Source organism: Trichoplax adhaerens, genomic scaffold (genome assembly GCF_000150275.1).
Source record: "Trichoplax adhaerens TRIADscaffold_4 genomic scaffold, whole genome shotgun sequence".
NCBI classification, from domain to species: Eukaryota; Metazoa; Placozoa; class Uniplacotomia; order Trichoplacea; family Trichoplacidae; genus Trichoplax; species Trichoplax adhaerens.
Genome location: NW_002060946.1, coordinates 206217 through 226989, shown reverse-complemented (window position 1 = coordinate 226989; position 20773 = coordinate 206217). Strand labels below are relative to the sequence as shown.

The window sequence follows — 20773 nt, the reverse complement described above, 5'->3', positions numbered from 1 at the left end:
AGAATTTTTATTATTACGAATTTTTGGCTAGACCCAGTAACATGAGACTTTAATTAATTGTTAAATTAAAGTTGTTACTTTTGACTATTCTCTATTCAAATTATTTCAATTTGTTCACCAAAATTTACGCAAAACATCTCCCGTCATTTATAGTGCCTGATTATACTATTTCATAGTTAAAATACATTATTATCGTTAGATATTTATTTCTGTTTTATATCAGAATACAATTCCATTAAAAATCTCGATATAGCATCAGAATATGACATTTTCTTAAAGTATTTGGATACCTTGAATGATTGCAACTAAAATTACGATTTGACCTAAATTGAATTGGTTATTCCAGGCATAGAATATGAGATTATATATAGCGTAACCCGGTCTTCTAGAAATATTTCTCAAATAGCTTACAAAATCATAATATACAAAAGACGCATTCTAATCTTAAAAACACTATTAGTAACTACTTTATAGACATTTTCCTCAACTGGCTACTGTCTATGATTGACTACGTATATAATAAAACTTTGATTCTATACTCAAAAAGTAATAAATAAAATAGATTCAACTGTTACATTTCTAGCCAGTAAATTTATTTTTAAGCTCTGCTCATAGAATACTATCTTCAACAGAGATGAATATTTTTTAGGCGTTTATCCATCAGGTCGATGAATTTTTAGGATATCTCGACCTAGGCAGTGTGCTTCTAGCCAACCTATTTTGATTTTCAAGCTTCATTGATATTATCCTCAATTAAAATAAATATTTTTAAAGATGTATCTGTCAGGTTGATTGATTTTACGCTCTCATAACTATAGCTATATGCCATCAATTTCTAGCCAACATTATTTGATCCTATACTCTGTAAATAATACTTTCATTTGAAGTTGATATTTTTTTAGGTGTATATCCGATGGATCGACTGATTTTACGCCCCCTTAACTGTGGTAATAAGTCATCAGTTTCTAGCATGGCAAGCTCTTCAAAACAGCCACGCAAAATACGAAAGCATTTTTCGCTTGATGGCCTACATTTTGGATTATTATCCCAACAGGATTGGATCAAGTCTTTTAAATGGGTTTCAGGTTGGCATTCAGCATCCATCGATGGTCTATGACCATTAAGGATAAATTTGATCTCGAAATCTTGATTGAATGCCCTCTTGCCATACCACATTTCCCATAGCATTAAGCTAAAGCTATAAATATCGGCTTTGTGATTAATGAATTGCTTTTTAAATATTTCTGGCGCGCTATAAATAATACTGTTACTGATAACATTGCTAGCCGTTGTTTTAGCTAAATTTGCTTGGCCAATTTCAGTTAACTTGACGATGAAATCTTCGTTAATCTAAAAGTTACCATAGGATAAAAAAATACGGGTTACTAATACTTTTTGTGCTCTAAACGAAAAATATAATTATCCTTTGATGTCATATCGAGCTAAAGCTAAAGAATACGAATTTTTATATCTGCTAACATGACAGATTTATGCCTTAGATGTGACATAAGAATACTTTTGACTATCTGAGCGTAACAAGTGGCGTAAATTAAGTAGAAATCTAAAACTTTCATTGTTGCCCTGTCCAACAGACACTCTCACTATATAATTTATCCTGACAGCTAGATAGATATATGTCAGATGAAATTAGGCGTAGATATGAGATCAGAGACTATAACTTTAACGGATAATATGTATGATGATCTAAATTATAATAAGTAAAGTATGCAACGGAATATTTGCCTGTAGGACTATAACCACTCACCAACACATTATCGAGCTTCAAGTCTCGATGGAGGTATCCGTTACGATGTAGAAATTGTAAACCATTAATAATTTGACTTGCTAAATTAAAAAATAAGAGGCGGGCCCGATATTTAGGATAGCCCGTGATCGTGAAATGGGACGGTATTAATTGATGATTGCTTTCCAAAAGAAATCTCAAATTATTTCGACAACTTTCTAGGAGCATATCGATTTGTAATTTAATGCCATATCGACGAATACTTCCATAATATTGGATGATATTTTTATGTTTCAATTTTCTAAATATACGGTATAGAAAGAACGTAAAAGATTAGCACAGAAATAGATTTTTATACTGATTAGAGTAATAAAATAACAATGAATTTTTAATGAATCTTAAGACTTTAACTTGCTGAAATGAGATACCATAAATATCGGGTTAACTACGCAAAAGAGTGTATGAAATTTATTTTCCCTCATCACCTTTCTAATATCTACTAAAATCTTTCTAATGCTGAAAGGTGCATATTTTGAAATATGTGTAGCATAATATTCAAGATAAAAGCGATCAATATTTAATAATTCCGTGGTAAAATGCTCAAAATGTGTATGCTGAGAATGCCGATTAATCTTAGCAGCGTAGAACTATGGCATTGCTAGAACTATTTCCAATTATAAAATTTAGCAGTAGGTCAAAATTTAAGACTACGAAGGAATATTGCTATCTAGTTTGGTCGTGATATCTAAATCCAATTTATTGACGCCATTTAAATATTTATTGCTGCAGAATGTACGGAGAAGTATTAGTATTTAGTTGCACCAGATAAATACTTTATTTAGACTGTTTGCAATTGTTCAACGATGGTGGAGAAGCACCAAAATAAGTGTGAACAATATATTTCTGTATCTGTTAACAGGTGAATACGATGCCATTCTATATTTTAGTCGCGATGTTCAAGCACTATTGACCATTTTTGACTGTGTTGATTAACGAAAAACCGAAACTAGAGAATGTGTTGCATAATTTATCATAATTTGGCAACAATAATCGCTAACTGCAAAATGAAATAAATACTAGTTGAGCTATACACAGCTAGTAGAAGAAATTGATTCAACATTCACCTTTGCCAAGCTATGATCTAATTATTTTAGAATCATTCTCTCTAATTTACCTTAAAGCGTCGATTTCAATGAAATACTCAAAGGCATTATCCTTGCTAATATCGTCGTATAATCTTTTGATTAATAGTGGCTGTGAATTTGATTGATCAATCCTACCTGTACCATGATGGCATTGGCCAATAATACCAGTACCAATAACAGTATCGACAGCAATGGTGTCGAGATCATTTCGACCATATCTATGAACATCATTTTCAATCGATAGAACGAAACAATAGGCCAAAGAACGTTGCAAATTTTTAATATTGGCATTTGGTGTAATTAAATGGTCTCGATTGCCTTGGTTGCTAGTAGCAGAATAGTCTTGTTCTTGTATTAACCAAGCATAATATTCAGTTAGCTTAACGAAATCTTCCAACCATTCATGAAAGTGATAACCGATCGGGCGAAGTTCATGATTAATCATTTCTCGCTGAATGTTATCATCAGTGAAGTGATGAAGAACTTTAGTAATACAAACTTTTATTCTATTGGAAGCAGGTTGCCCATCCATACTTTCTTGTAAGACTTGGATAAAATGCTGATGTTGAGCATTAAATAAACCTAAACTTGTTGGATAATTAGCTTTCAGCAGGATTGGATGATTCAAGAAAAGATTAATTTTACTTGTAGTATTCGTAATGATGCACTGGCTTGGAATGAAATTGTTTAATGTTAACAAACTAATGTTGTCTTGAAGATCATTAAAACCAAGCATTAAACCTTCAAAATAATCAATTAATACTTTACTTTCGTCATGAGATGATAGTAAATCTTTGATATAGTTTTGTTTCGCTACTAATAGTAATCTATTCTCAATTTCAAACTGTGTTACTTGCAAGTCAAGTTGATCTATGACCATAGATAGAATATCTCGAAAATCAGTTACAGTTTGATTGCAAAGTAAGCTATATTTATCGAGAAAAGTTGAATTAGTCTCATTGATGAGTCGTAGTAATTTTAAGTTTAGTAATTGTAGAAAATCTTGAGTATTAATTTTAACCGTTTCGGGTAGCATTGTTGGTTCACGTTTAGCATGAATCTTACGTAGAAAGCGCGCGATATCAATGAGCTTAATTTGTAATTGGCTTTGGTGGAGCTTCCTCTCTTCAAGAGGCAATTTTTCACAGTACTGACGAAAATGATCAGCGAATTCGGCATAGTTCAACAATTTCTGTAGCCATCTTGTAAAAAACAAAACAACAATTAATACACTCTACCAGTATTTATGTTCGTGTTAGATGAATATAATGATGTAAAATCATAGCAATAGTTGTGATATTACCTGTAATAGATTTCCAATTGTAGCTTACAGTGATCTTGGATAGTTTTCTTGAACTGATGCAATACTTGATAAAAAATATCCGTCAATTGATGGTGAATTATATTAGTCTTTTCTTGATGAATATTAATGGAATAAATTGGTATGGTTTTCCATTCCGGCCAAATATTTTGTAATATGGATGTAATCTTTTTATCGTCTAGGCAAGAATTAGTATCATTTTCCGTGTCGATATTATAAACGAATACAGATGAATTAGACCAAAGCGCTAATGTTTTCATATCACCGATTGAATGGAAACCTTGTGTTAACTGGCTCATCTATAGAAGGAAAAAGGCTATTACAGCATGCAAATTAAATTTCTCTCTCTTTATATATGGTAGATCAAGTCTACTAAAACAATAATTGTTCAAAGTAATAAACTACTTTATAAAATTATCACTAATTTTATAAGTGAACCAGCCATTTTATAAATTATTGTACATAAAGCATTAGAACCATGTACTGATATAAATTGGAGGTTAAACGACTGTTTAATAGATTTCTTTGTGGCAAACGAAATGAATTACTTAAGGAAACAGTAGATTTGCAATAGATTTGCAAGCACAATACCTCATGATTTAGTCTGGCAATGTCTCGGACAATATGAATTCGAAGGATAGAGGATTGTAACCAATCTAGAATCGAGCTTTTCGTTTCTCCATTATACGCGAATCCATTAATGTTGACGATTTGGCAAGAGTCCTACAATAAAATTGACAATCGGCAGAAATTATTGTAGGTAATTTTTCGTTTTTTAATGTGTAATGCTGATGAATATCCTATATTATCGTAAAAAATTTTATTTTCCTGCTCTAGTTTTAAAATTGAGATTTAAAGCAATATGGAAATAACGCATGCTACTGTATAGATTTGAAGTTAGATTCTAAGTTGTGATAAAATCACATACTAAATATTTTTTTGTTTATGTTGTTGATGATTATCTAACGTTGTGAGAGCGATGCTGATATAGTATCTATTCTATCTCGTTATACAAGTTTTGTTGCTTACCAATATGTTCTAGGGTCTAATTTAGAGTAATGTAATGATAATTAATATTGCGCGATAAGATGTGAGATAAAATTTTAAGCTATAATAGTCGCACGAAACTTATTACTTTGCATGTTGTTAATGCACCTTTAAAGAAGGTAGCGGCCATTCTATTTCAATTAAGTTGAATTTATTTTCACCACGATAACGTTGCAAGTAATAGCACGCTTGTTCTTCGAAGGATTGGTAATCATCTAGTTCACAAACTAGACTTTGATAACGCTTCTTGTCTCGAGGACTCTCATCCAAGCTATTACTATAAGGTGCTAGAATTAGTTTCTTGTCAGTGCCATAACGAACCAAGCAAATATCGGCTTCTGCTAAACAACTTTCCATAGGAATTTCTGTATTGGCTAGTAATAGTGCTAAAAACGGCGAACCCTGATTGCTAGCATCCCAGTGATCTGTCGTACATATATATCACAAATCATGTGCATTAGTATTATTCGCTATTTGCACTTCAGGTCAATTACTGGACTGTAGATCAAAATGAATCTATTCCTGTCTTTTGTAGATAAACTGCCTACTAGTTTTAAATTAGCCATACTGACCAACAGAAAGTAGAGTAAGGAAGTCAATCTGTTCATACTTATATAGAAATTGTCGCATCATGCGGAAAGTAGAATATGAAGTTAATCTTTCTTCCTCTTCACGCGTATATGTCGATAGAAATGGTTTAAACTTTTAACTAATTCGGACTAGTTCGTAGTCAATAGAGTCTAAAAATCAATCTACCCGTATGCATACTTTATATAAGCTATTGAGTAGTTTACAAATCTCTAGCTTACTTAATACGTAAAATCAATCTGCTTATATTTTGTATCAACTATCCAATAGTTCATTACAGCTGACAGAAAGTAGAATCTAAATATTAATTAGAAATAAGCGTAGCTTCGTACTAGTTCGTAGTTAATAGAGTCTAAAAATCAATTTGCCATATGCATGCTTTATACAAACTATCGAGTAGTTTATGAGTCACTAGCTTACTGTAATACTTAAAATCAATCTATTTATATTTTGTATAAACTGTCTAATAGTTCATAATAGCTAACAGAAAATAGAATTCAAATATTGATAAGATATTGTTGTAGCTTTATAGTAGTTCAGATAAGCTTACGGTAAATAAAATCTAAAAATCAATCCATACGTATTCAGAGTTTTAAACAAATTTTTGGCGCATTATTAGTTATGAACCACTAATTTGTAAAAATCAATCCATTCGTTTTTGTACCGTAACTATCTAATAGTTTATGCTAGCTGACATAGCGCAAGAGTCTAAATATCGATAAAAAAACTGATTTACACTTTCAAGTAGTTCGAATTGGCTAATGGCTAACAGAGTCTAAAATCCAATCTAAGGGTATGTATAATATTATATAAATTATGAAATAGTTTCTGATCGAGTGGTTTACAATAATTACATAAAAATTGATCCGATCATATATTTTCTGTACAAGCTATGAATAGGTCATGCCAGCTGACAAAAAGTAGAACCTAAGAATTAAATTATTTCATACATTTATGTAACCTATCAAGCGGGCCATGAGAGAACGTAGGGTGTGAAAACTGAATTTGTTCAGAATTCTATATCATGCCTTAATTTAAGTCTCACTTTCACGGTGGTGTATTACTGATATCTAGTTTCCTAAATTCTTGCCGACTACCTCATATTTTATGAAGTGATATGTAACCACTTAGTCTTATGATAGCATTAAGACAAACTATGTATTTCTTACCGATTATACATATAGTTTTTGATCCTGACTTTAGTGATAGAATGGTTTGGTCCAGATAAGTTTGGTAATTGCCAACTCTTAAAGCGATATACTTTAAACTGGCTTCATCAAGTGCAGTAATAATATCTGGGGCTTTCTGATAAATTTCGTACATGGATTGGCATTTTTGTTGAGAGTCATTGATTGCCGTAGATAATACAGTTGTGAGCTATCATGATTAAGAATAAAGCATTCAATAGGGCAAAAAAATTGAATATTTTAATAAGTGATCTATGCGGCAGGCTATATTCAATAGATATGAAATGAACAAAACATTTTAAATAAGGAAATGATTGAATTTAATGCAATCATTTTTCGTACTAAGGCCCTTGCCTATGCTCTCTAAGAGACGATGATCAAGCTTTTATTTATTCCTTTTATACGCATTAAATGAATAAATCGTAATATTGATAAATCGCTAGAAATTTATCTTCTGCAGTCATGATTTTATCTAGCAAAATATTAGATTTTAATGTACTATGTTCTATAGTTCAATACGAGATTCAGCAATTCTCTTGGGGATATTGATATTGATAGTCCAATTCTCTAATTGCTTAGAACAACAGGACAATGAGAATAGAAATCTGAATTTCATCTTGAATTCAAAATAAGAAATTTCGAGAGATGAATTTATTAAATCTTAAAGTACCCATTTTCAGCACTAAAGTCCTTATACACTAAAAGAGATCAAGATCAAGTTTATGTCTATTTCCTATAGAACTTTTTAAATTAATAAATCATAGAATCGATTTTCCATCAGAACTTATCTATTCTAGTGGTCATTTTATCTACCAAAATATTTGATTTAATATATAGTATTCCATGGTTGAGTACAGGATTTAGCGAAATTTAAAGGGACATCGACAAGGCTAGTTTTTGTACGCTAATAACTTAGAATAACAGGATGATAAGAATAGTAATTAGAATTTCGTCACTTACGTCTTTTCCTTGCTGAAATTGCGATCGAATAATCGATCTTAACTTGGTTTTAACTTCGGAAATAGAATTTACTGATTTAATTTTGACATTAAAGGATCTTAATAGTTGAAATCCTTCTTCTAGATCATAAAGTCTGTCAATTTCCTCTTCAGTCAGGTAATCTCCAGCCATGATGAAGTCAATATTTTATGGAAAAAATCTAATACCAGGACTAGATACAAAGTCAATAATGAGATAGGGTAGGATGGAATATTTCATTATTCAGTCAGATAAGTCATTATAAAGATGTATTATTGAATTTTTTATTATTTACATTATTTGAATTTGCTTGGATTTTATTTATACGTGTTCTATATTTATTTATTTATGACAGGTGAACTTTGAAGCCTTGCCTATGGCAAGTATTTCTATTCATGGCCGCATTGTTCCTATAGAATATCAATTAATAAATAATAACTATTAGCCGAAAAAGCAGTAGCATCGTTTCTATAGTAATAGCAAATCTTATTTGAAGAATGGGTTACTATCGCGTAAGTTCTATTGAGAATTATACAACCTATCGTAATTTTACGTATAATAATAGTAGAGAAGGTATGTAAAAGTTCTCAGTTACAATATCATAGCGGAGAAATTCAATATAGTCGATGGTAATAATAGTCTTCAGTACAAAGTCTATATAGTATTCTTATGTTCAATTCAACATTAAATGAATTATTTTTAAGTCATAAAATTTGATTAGCGATGAAAAAAATTACCTACTGATCGTGAGATCACACCGTTATACTCCTATATGGCATAGAAAACTAATAGCTGACCTAATGACCGCGAAAGTTGACTATCCTGAATACTCCTTAACAAACATTTTCGTATTTGACACAACCCTACAGTATGAGTATCTGATCTTAAATCTACTGTAGCTTATAAACAATAGCAATACTAAAAGCTACCCTCTAGCTATTGCATCCTGGCGAATTTTGATCATTTTTCGTGTATCTATGTTTGCAATGGGAATTTTTTCCCCAGTTAGAATACTAAGACGATACACAGAATTAAATGCCGATATACCTCATATAGATGACGATTCTAGTAATCTCCTGTAGAAGAGCCGTATTTCCTGCTCTTCTATTTGATTAGAAATTGAATAAATTAATGCTGAATCACAATATTTGGTAGGCTGTATTATACATAAATATGCTTAAATTACTTAATAATAGCAATTCTACGTCAAATCTCGGCATCACGCGCAGTATATTTATGATTGAGGTCAAGGCATTTAATAATTCATGATTACTAAAATTTGCACCAGCTGATATTTTCATTCTTACGGTATCTATAAGGTTTTTAATATAAATTCACCACTACACAAAGATTTTTTCAAGTACTTTATTACAGCTATCATTTGTGGTCGAGGCAGCACCGTTTAGTTGTTACAACAAATTTTAAATATTACAATGCAAAGGACTACAACCATTAATATTCTTATTACTGATTGATGATTTAAAAAAATCCATCGAGAATTGGTCCAATATGCTAATAGCTATAGGTGCCAGCAAAATTGCAACAACTCCATTCAAGGTATTAAATAATATTAAAACTAAGACTAACTAAGATGAAGATTTCATATAATGTAGTGAACAATCAATATAGATCGATTATTAAGTTATTTTATCATGATATTAATACATTCTTTCCGTAAAATGATATCAGATCCTACGGACTCCAGATAAGTCTTAAATCAACAATCTTTATATGTACATTTTGAAAGACAAAGCAGAATGTCCGCTGTTGTTGGACGAGAAACCGGATTCAGAGACCAACATTGAACCATTAAGTCTATCCAAGCTTTTGGCGGTTGTGGTGTAAATTCCAATGAAGGCCTCTTGCTTTGAGTGATCGCATCGATATAATTTTTCTCGTCAATCTCTTTCTTATCGTCCTCCTTCTCTGGCATAGCTTCTTCAGCATAACTTCCGTACCACATCTCATACATTACCATAGCAAAACTATAAGTATCTGCTTTGACATTATAAATTCGTTTTCCGGTCAATACTTCTGGCGCTATATAGAAGTGAGACGATGCATCGTCTTCCGGTTGTGAAGAAGTGGTAACATATCCAAATTCACACAGTTTAATTTCATTGCTATGCGATAGCTACCCAAAAAAATATGGAATGTATGTAATGAGTCACTGTTTCCGTATCAATTTCGATAAGTACTCGGTAAAGTAACCTTTACGAATAATTAACGAAATGAAAATAAATTCCATTAATTAAACATTGGAATAATGCTCCCTTTTTGGATACTACTACTACTCAAATTAACGGCATATCCGTATAATAGCGGTTATTACCGTAAATTCATGAATTCAGTAATATTATATAATCAATGACGATAGAAATACTTTTAGGTATGAGGTTATCTTGAGAATGAAATATCGGTCAGTACAAAATCGAAATTAATGCATCGTTATGGTTTTAATTTGATACTCACAGTGTACAGTATAATATGCTGTTATTACCTTGAATTTACGAATTTAGTGATTTTATAATTACTGATGATAGGCATATTTTTAGTCATAAAACTATCTTGAGAATGAAAGAGGGAACAGCCCAGAATGGAAATTAAAGGATTATGGTGTTTCAAATTTAATACTTACGGTGGATTGTATAATTTGCAAGTCTATTAATCTCGTAATAAGAGTGCTCTTATGTTGCAGCATATTATGAAGAAATCAATAACTGCAAAACTGGTGATGCCGGAATGGTTGTACGACATCATTACAGAATAATTATCTTACGGCGCTTAATGCTAGACAGTTGTACCACCGCGTAAATTTTAAGATTCTTTCAGTATTAACTAGCTGAGTAATACTCTAGTTATAAGTCCTACGTTCTATAGAAAGTAATAATAATCTGCACGATGATTCTACAGTCCTGAGTATCAAGATAATTATCCGGTTTATCTTAGCTGAGTGTCGTTTCTGGGTTTGACTGATTTTCAAGTAAGGAATTACTATATAGAGAGTAGGGACTGGTAGATATATGATTGGTATAGAATTGTGATTGATTAAAAATTGGCTAAGTCTGATTATCCGGTTTATCTTAGCCACTTTCGACTGTTCTTATGAGGGAGGAGAAGTGATTTACGACGGACCTTCCAGAACTTAATTTGCATAGCGGTTTAATAAACCCTTTGAATTTGAAGGCTATGTCTATATCGGCTATTCTTATTGTGAGATAAGATAGTGTTTTGCTAATTCTAGCAAATTGAATAAATATAAGCGAAGTGAAGTAAGAGAGATCTTACAATAGTATAGCCATAATATTTATTTGTACTTTTAAAATTACACCGACTTACAGCAATTGTGTCCAAGTTTAAATTCTTGTAGATATATCCATAGGTATGCATATAATCTAGTGCCGAGATGATTTGAGTTGCATAGCGAATGACAACATGATAGGTTTCCATCATATTCGTATCATGTTCATCATAATAAGATGGAACATTGGCCATATAATCAAAGAAATAACTTCTCAGAGTCATTTTAATCTGTTCAAAGGCTAAATAAGGTGATTGTATTCGCTCCGGATCCACTACCAAACCATAAAATGCAATAATATTGCGATGATTTAAATTTCTAAGATGTTCAAAATGAAATGATATTAAAATAAAATATTTACTGATATCATCATCGATGAAAGAAAAACTGTAACTTCATAGGTATATGTTAAATTTTTAAATTGATATAAATTACAATAGCGTATCCTTAAATGAAGCTTTGATAAGTTACTTCGTTAAGTAAGAGCAGCAGTAAGAAAACAATTATAAATACTGTTTCAATCATCGGCTATGATAGATGTTGTCAAGCCCATAACAGGTGCAGTAATAATCTTATATTTCCTGATATTGTTATCAACTACTTTGCTACTGAATGGTAATTGTATGATTTTCATTGGATTCATATATTAAAATCTTTGCGCTATAACTGCTAAATGATTGATGCTATAATTTCAATCCTTGAGTTAATTTTTTTAAGTTTAGTAATTTGAGCAATACTTGAATATAATGCAGATATAATATCAGTAAGTAGTAATAAGTCAAATTTAATACACTAAAGAGTTAAGATCAGAGATAGATAGCTCCAATGCTATTTAGTGCCCTTTCATTAATTTAGCGACTTTTACTTTAGCTAAATTATAATATTGGCTTCAAAGTAAGGCATCAAACATTTTTAGATTATTTGAAACATTGCACTTTTTCAACCTTCAGAAAACTATGGACTACAGTAATCGATGAACGTAAATTAATATCCATAAAGGGGTATATGAAATTTATATTACCTCAAGATCGATTCAGTGTTGAGAACTTGAAGGATACACTTTGCTTCATCTTGATTAATGTCGTTGTCGGCAGGTTGATTAGTTATATTTAATGTTATTGGAATAATTTCACCCCCGCATTTTTTTAATCGACTAAAGTACATGCTACTTTTCTCCTGCTGAAGAATTGGATTTTTCAAATTTAAATCGAGTATATCTTCCATTTTGTAAAATTGATGCTGTTTTAATTTTGTATACTTAAAGGTAGCAATGTCCTCTAATAATTGTTGGCCAAATTGCAGTATATCGAGTGTGTCTTCATAGATGAATTGATTATTATGGATATGATTTAACTCTTTTTGTAATAAAGATTTTTCGGTTTTAAGTATACCTGGTATTTCTGAGCTCATTTTAGTATAATATTCAATAATTGGCTTAATATGCCCTTCCACTAATGAATTCAATCGGCCGGGCACAGTAATAGATTCAAGGGATGCTTCTACTATTTCTTGGACATATTTTATCTTGTCCTTATTATATTTATGCTTTTTACGCCTTTCCGATAAGCTTGTAAGTGTAAATTTAAATCCCATAACGGGCAATGCAATGACAGCTGCTAACAAGCCTGCCGGTACCCAAATTGGTGAAGTTACTCCTATGGCTACTTTCTCGCTGGTTGAAAAAGCACGATGAAATAGTGTATTGGATGGATAAGATGCTTTACCATGACTTGTTATCGTGGAATGAACAATTACTTCATTACGATATTTATCTAATGTATTTGCAATAGCACCAAATTTTTCCTCTAATCGTTCAATAAGTTCTCTGCGAAATTGAGCAAACATTTGCTCTTTTTCCTCCCATTCATTAACAATGGTTATATAACGCCGATTAATTTTCTTTTGGATAATACTATCAATTATTTTCATACCTTCACCGGATGGCAGATCACTATCAGACCATTGAAGTAACTGTTCTTTGGCTTGCGGTGATTGCAGAAAGCTAACGATATTATGAATGATGGTTTCCTGCTTCTCTTTCATTAGGTCCATAGTATCTTTCAAGACATCTTTCTCTTCAACTTCAATAGTTAATTGATCCAAAATTTTTAACAAATTTTCAATTTCTTCTTCTCTTTGGTGATGGTTTTTGTCGAAATTTTGTAGTCTTACACGGTAACGAAAGAGGATGGAATCGAGTAGATTCTGCAAAGTTCTGTAAGTTTACACCGAAAATGTATCATTCATTATTAGCAAGCGAATGTAATTAAAACTGTATAAATAATATAAGTATATATTTGATATTCGCAGTAATTATTAGGCACAGTAAAATTCAATAAGTAAAATTTGGGGCTATGAAATTTCTTTGTTTATACTACATCATTTTAAGCAAGTTATAGTTTAATACGTTATTGGCGTTAAGAATTGCAAGATTTTCTAAATCATTTTCTAAACATTTTGAAATAGCAGCTGCTATTTATAATACTAGCACTAGGTTTAGAATAGGATGTCTCAACTAGGAAAATGATAAATCATTCTTAATGCAAGTGTAGCTGAAAAGCTAATCGCAAACACTTACTCGCCCTGCTTGAGCACTTTGTCATTCATACCATCTATAACTAGCCGTTGTAGACCACCAATGATACAGTATAATTCGTCGGAAATATAGCCAAGATGGAAATAATGGATAGCTTTAGTAATTGAAAGGAAATGGATTTGCGTTTCAGTGCATCCTCTCCAGTAAGTTAACATTTTTGCACGAATTTTACTTTGTAAATCTTCTATCGATTCTTGCGGCATCATGTAGTCTTTGTGTGTGCATATAAATATGACAGATTTGGGAGATAATCGTTCGAAAAGCTTCTGATATTCATAGTACATGATGGATAATAGATCCATAAACTAGGCATAGATAAATGGAAGAATATTATGTTTATAATTATAATTTTCATAGGCGAAGCATTGACATTGGACGATTTCTCTATGTATCATTTATATAGACTGAATCACTTTTGCATTATTCACTACCATGTTTAATACTTTTTCTTAATATGTACTTGGTTTCTACAGCACTTAATTTTTGGTCATAGTTATCAATTAGATGCTCTTAAGTGATGTCTACAGATATCAAATTACGACAAATTTTCGTATAATTGATCCAATTATTTTGTAGCTTTGTAGAGATCCTGCTAATCATATTATTAGCTTACTCTTATTAAATTATGATAATTCCTTACCAACTTACATAATCTGTGCTAACATGGTATTAAATCGCTCTTGATATCTTTATATAATTGATTAATGTACTAAATCTTCGGTAATGTAGTCTACATTAAGTAATTATTAAATCAAACTATCTAAACTTGAGTTTTAGGATTGGTCAAGTTTATCTACTTATAATCGTTTATTCACATACCTGATTTTCTTGTAATTTAATATCATCATCACATCGTGTAACATAAATAACTCCAGTAATTAAAGGTAAATAGCTCATTAACTGTTTAATAGTATCTTCTCCCGTATCGATTCCTGGTGTGTCAATAATCACTAAGCCGTGCTGGTAAAAATGAAATTATTTATAAGTTAGTTTAAAGAAAGAATGTATAATGATAATATCCTATAGGTTAGAAGACACATGTAGCATTTGTATTGCCTAATGTAACTGATGATTAGAAGTACTGTATATCGTTTCAAGATACAAAAGTATTGGAATTAAGAACGTTATGGACTCGTTATATTATGCCCAATCTGCTTTATATTCCATTAAATAGAGATGGGATTTGTTATGTTTTGATGAAGATAAAATTGCTTTGAATACAATACATGCTTTCAACATTAAAATTGAAAAAATGTTAATTGGTCGATATTATGCCGAAATTGTTGCTTCATTTATCACAAGTACTTTAAATGCAATTTTTTCTAAAAACCCTGTATAAATCAATCGTTGTAAATTCTTGCGTAATCAATTTTATTAACGAAGCAATAGAGCGAAATGCCTTTAATTGGTGAATGCAGTATTTAATGGCGTTAGAATCACTCGCTACGCTGTATTGGAATTTTATTTGCTATCAAAAGAATAGCTAAAATATCGAAGTAGTAATAAAAAATGCATATAGCTACTAATAACCTGGTAATTAAAGCTGAAAGGAACAAATTGGAATTAATGACCCAGAAGTAATTTTGAATAGCCACATAATTCTTGAATTCCCTTTAGTATGAGTTTGAAATTATTGTGAATGCTAACAAATAACGATATTCTATCGAAAAAACGATAGGAAATAACGGATTAACTAGAAATAAACTAACTTTTATCCATAAATGCTGACCATGCTAATGAACTAATTAAATAAGGTGGTAGGTTTAATCACTAGACCGAATTGAAAGCTATAACCATTACTTGCAGAATAGTTAAATACTGTTACAGCAAGAAATAGACTGTATTAACTATGAATAATTAGTATGCAGTTCAATTGAAATCAATGTTTCAGAAATCACCATCAATAGCTATAAAGTATACTTATTTAATTCTCTACATTGGAAATTTGAAATTATCGTGAATGATAATAATTAATATGGAACAATATTCGGTTCTGGCACATCAGTAATCTACTTGGAAAACTGCAGGAAACGATGGGTTAACTAGAAATTAACTACCGTAACTTTTGTCCGTAAAAAAGAAAAGAAATCATACCGGTTAAGTTTAATGTAAATAAAAAAGCAATAGATGAAAATTTGATGAAATAACTAACAGGCGAAATTGCTATAATTAGGGTTAGACAAACCTAGATATAAATTTACCTTAAGAATTGGTAAAGGTAAGAAAATTTCTGCTCTTTGATAATAGTTATTTTGATCATCACAGCAACTTGTAAAATTGATCAATTGCTCAGAAAATCCAAGATTATGATCTAATTGGACAATAATGGGCTCTGAAGAACCGTGACAATCCGTATATAAGTGTATAGCAGGGCGTGTGCTATAATGCAATTCACAAGGGCATGTAGTAGGGAATTCGAAACCATTGGGTAAGATATCATAGCCAAGAAGTAAATTGATAAAACTGCTCTTTCCCGCACCGGATTCTCCTAACCATTGATGAAAATAATAAACAGTATTAGTAACAACTTTACTAAGAGACCTTTTTCAGCACATTCTTCCGTTTCAATACGACCTGAAACAATCTTAAATTACCTACTACTAGTAAGCGACATCGAGTATCCGCCAATTGAGTAGAAATGGTCTGTAGTTTATGATCCACATTAAACATGGCTGCATGCCATTCTTCTCTCATTAGCTCGTCTACCGATGCTACAATATCGTCATGGAAAGCATTGGTCAGTCTCATTAACTCTATCTTATTTTCTTCGCATGCTTTTACTGATTGATTGATGACCGTGGAAAGCTAATCAAAAACGTAATAACAACAATAGCAAAATGTCAATAAGCTATGAGCTAATAAGTATATGTGCAGTATAAGCAAGTAGAATTGAATTCAAACATTAATTTATGGAATGGATAAAATATATTACATCCTTTCTATTCGATCATCTAATGTAAATAATAAAATAATTGAACTGGAACTTAGCGTATCAGTATTGATTCTATTCTTAATATGTAGTTTAAGTAGCAAAAATATTCAATTGTTAGCATGGTAGGATGGTTTAGTTATGATATATTCAGTGCATGGAAGGATCATATCTTTTCCTAGACTATATCTGCAAATGCTAGCGAAATGGACAAAGCTATTAGTAATCATTCCTTTCCATCATTTAGAGAATAATAGTAGAAAAAAATTTGTTGGTTTAATGCTAGAATAAGAAGACCAGCAACAAATCTCTGCTAGCGGTAAATAGTATGAACAATTTTGCCTTTAACTTGTTTTTTTAACTAGCTCTCGAATACTTATGAATTCATCAGTGTAGCAGCATTAGTCTAAATAGTTCGGTAGTTGTTGTACTATATAGATTAATACTAAAATCATAACTGAATAATTTTACTGGAGTATGTATGGGCTAATTCGATTGAAACGAATTATTTATTGTTTGATCAGCAAACCCTTTATCGATACATTGGATAGCTTAATAGGATAACTTTGTAAAACAACTGTAAATGTCAGTTATAAGCTATTTTCTCGAAGGCTTCTCCTAGCTATCAATGGTCATTGGTCTTGGTTTGAAACTTGAATCTTAAAGATCCCTTTGACTTGATCAATTTTGCCAAAGGTTGTTGAACTACAGTCAATAACCAAGTAATCAATGAAACTAGTAAATTCCGTTAACTTGTGCATGGGATAAATCGATGGAAAGGAATATTATTTTACGTTCTGTAGCAAGCTCTTTATTGATATATTGGATAACCCTGATAGGACTCATTTTTGAAATAACTAGAAATGGCGACTATAGGATATTTTCTCTAAGGGTTTTCCTGGCCATCGATGGTCATTCGCCTTGATTAGAAACTTAAATCTTAAAAGATCCCTTTGATTGGCCATTTTTACGAGTGGTTGTTGAGCTACAGTCAATAGCCAAGTAATCAATGAAAGTAACGTAGTAAATTCTGCTATAGATCTACTTGATTGCAGCCAAGAAGTTAGCCTGTTAATTTAAGAAAATCCAAGTAGCTAAGTTCATTAGCTTGCTCTCTTTACTGAATCGGATGCTAGTAGCTGATAAAATAGACGTTTCTTCATTTGTAATTCCATTCAATAAGGAATGCTAAGATGATATTCAAACAGCAATCATGTGGTTTAATTTTGACTAGTCTAGATGGGAATGCAAATTATAGACACATAGGATGATACTGAATATTTTGCTTGTACCTCTTACCACAATCTACTACAAGTAATGCCGTTTTTCGAAATATAATTTGTTGATTTAAGCCATAACCACAATTTTTTGTTAAAATCGATAGTATGTCAGGCTTTTCTTTGGTGTGTTCGGGCCCGCACTACAATAGTTTTCTTCCTTCAAAGATGGTAGAAGATCGTTCCTTTTTCATGCAATTGATTTATACGGTGTTCTTAATTGCACTCATTATCGAAGATGATTCATGTTATTACAAAAAATATAATTACCTTGAATTATTACCAGATTTTCTGGTAATTGTTGCGGTTGAAGTGGTGAAAAACTTTACTTTTACATTATTTTTTTTGTACGGTATATCAAAATTTCTGCCTGACTTATTGATGTAAACATGTCATGTAACCATTATCGAAGTCCTCAAGAAGACTTTCTTTTAATGAATTAGATTATACATGGCCTTGTCTGTATAAATTATAATTGTAGATGTTCATGCTCTACTTGTTCTTGGATAAAAAATTACCGATATAATTTTTCAAGCTGAGTATCAATTGAGGTTGAAAAAAGGAAAAATGATATTTGCAATCTTATGCTATATCCACTATTTCTAGTAAACTTGATCGGCTTGAACAAGCTAATGCAATCATTTTTTCTCATTTAAATTCTTATTTATAGACTATAAAAAAACTTTTCTCGACCATGGAATGCATCTTAAGTGGCGGATAGATCAGTGGCGACTATAAATGCTACTACCTGATCTTGCAAAATAACCAATTATCTGTAAATTATATCTTTTCGAGTTTATGTATTGGTTGAAAATCAAAAGCTGAAAGCTTTATCTCAAATTGCTTTACAAAATGAATTTATACTCGTCTATGGTAGCCTTAGATTGTGAATGTTAGTAGACGTTGTTTGTAGAATAATGAACTACTAGTATATTAGTTCAAAGTTTATCGATTAATTTACGGTTAAAGTCTGAATACTAGGAAATTAGTTTAACTCCATTTTAAAGTTTGCCTTGCAATAGGGAATAAGTAAACTAATCTATAAAATCACATTTTATAGTACAACTCAAATCAATGGAAGAGTTAACGCAATGGTTGGGTTACCTGGCTATTCTTGCGTCTTTCACCGTTAATACATAATTTTAAAATATCTTTAACATCGTCTAATGTCATAGCCATGTTGCCAATATCACTTTTACGCGCTTTAAGTAACTTCATAGCTATTTCAAAATCTTCAATTTGGTCAATCTGATCTTCAGTTAAACCAGAACCTAAAGTAAAAGTTGTTTCTCCCATTGTATATTATATACTGGTATATACAGGTTCGTCTATCTAGAGATGGTGTATCCTTATAATGTGGAGTACGTGTGCCTTGGATTGAAATTTTGAAAAAAGAACAAAGTTTGATTGTCTAAGATGTGTTAAATGTTCATAGACAAGAAAGAAGTCTTTCTAACAATACATCTAATTGATAGTTAATTTTTGGTGAATTAACGTCGTCTAGTCTACATCAACTTACTGAATGATAGAATAGCGGTGAATTCAATCAAAATGGTAATAATATCCTGTTGTGATGGTTATGGATGAAATAGATCAGCTTACTCGAAGATGGAAAAAACTAATGGCCTTATATGTCGACGCATTATTCATTGATTTTGCAATTCCGGCATAATCTATCCAACAGCGAAGATTAATAAACAGCTCGTTTAATATCAAGCATAGCTTTGTATTCTAGGATTATGGCACATTTGAAGTTGTTTAATATTCAATATTTCTCTATCAACAAGAAAGGGCATTTTATTGTCGAACTTTGTTTATGATGTCATCATTGGCAGTATGGGGCACATTAACATATAGCTACTAAATACTCAGATTCGAGGGGTATCGAATAAGCCTCTTCAGCAGTAACTAATGGAAGCGTTTACTTATCCCAATTGCTATACTATCCAATACGAATAATGTTAATAATCATTATAAGACCACTTTGAGTTGTTTATAGTAGTACACTTTTTTTACCTCTTCAGTCAGATATATTTTAGAAGGGCATTTTTTAGTCAATTCTTGTATGAATCAATCGATCATTCATGGTCGATACTTAAAATAGATGTTATTTAGAGCAACACTTGCAAGTAATTATCACATAGCTTTGATCCAACAAAGGAGTAGTTCTACCTAATTGGTATCCACTTAGGAGGTTAGCGATTGATGCAGAATCATCTCTGCGCTAGAATTAGAGCAGCTCGAATGATTGTATTTTATATGGTATCTTATGCTTTATAGCTTTAATTTCTATATATAATTATTGAAATAATTCATTCTTGGCAGCAAATAGGCAAAGGGCAATTAAAGTCAAATAGACTGTATAGCATATTCTAAATCTTTTTTTTGCCTAAAAAGTAGTTGTATTGCTCGAATCAGCTCAAAAGAATTTGCATACTGTCGTCATACTTTTTTTTATGCTTTTACATGGCTCACAAACCAAACCTGACCATTCAGTTTCTGTCTGTTGCAGTCCATGCAAAAGCGTACGTAGTCTACGTAAAAGTATTGTGTGTTTTAGGAATATATTGATTATGTAATTATTAATACAAAAATATGGCATGATCGATTAATTTATAAATAAATATCGACATTCTTCTTATTAAGTGGAATAGTTAGCA

The 20773-nt window shown here is 31.3% G+C and overlaps 2 protein-coding genes across 2 annotated transcripts; both read right to left on the bottom strand.

The window, feature by feature from the left end:
* Positions 1-653: 653 nt before the first annotated feature.
* TRIADDRAFT_55131 (uncharacterized protein) lies at positions 654-8163 on the bottom strand (the record flags this gene model as incomplete). Its single annotated transcript, XM_002111266.1, has 9 exons — positions 654-715; positions 876-1350; positions 1766-1845; positions 3025-4091; positions 4193-4509; positions 4802-4933; positions 5366-5682; positions 7015-7222; positions 7993-8163. The coding sequence occupies 9 exons, from the start codon at positions 8161-8163 to the stop codon at positions 654-656; spliced, it is 2829 nt and encodes a 942-aa protein (XP_002111302.1).
* A 1564-nt stretch (positions 8164-9727) lies between these two features.
* Positions 9728-19409, bottom strand: TRIADDRAFT_55130 (uncharacterized protein; the record flags this gene model as incomplete). The annotated part of the gene is made up of 8 exons (XM_002111265.1): positions 9728-10144; positions 11350-11629; positions 12333-13526; positions 13890-14212; positions 14727-14867; positions 16109-16395; positions 16502-16712; positions 19218-19409. 8 exons carry the CDS (start codon positions 19407-19409, stop codon positions 9728-9730), a joined length of 3045 nt encoding a protein of 1014 aa, XP_002111301.1.
* Between the last annotated feature and the right edge of the window lie 1364 nt (positions 19410-20773).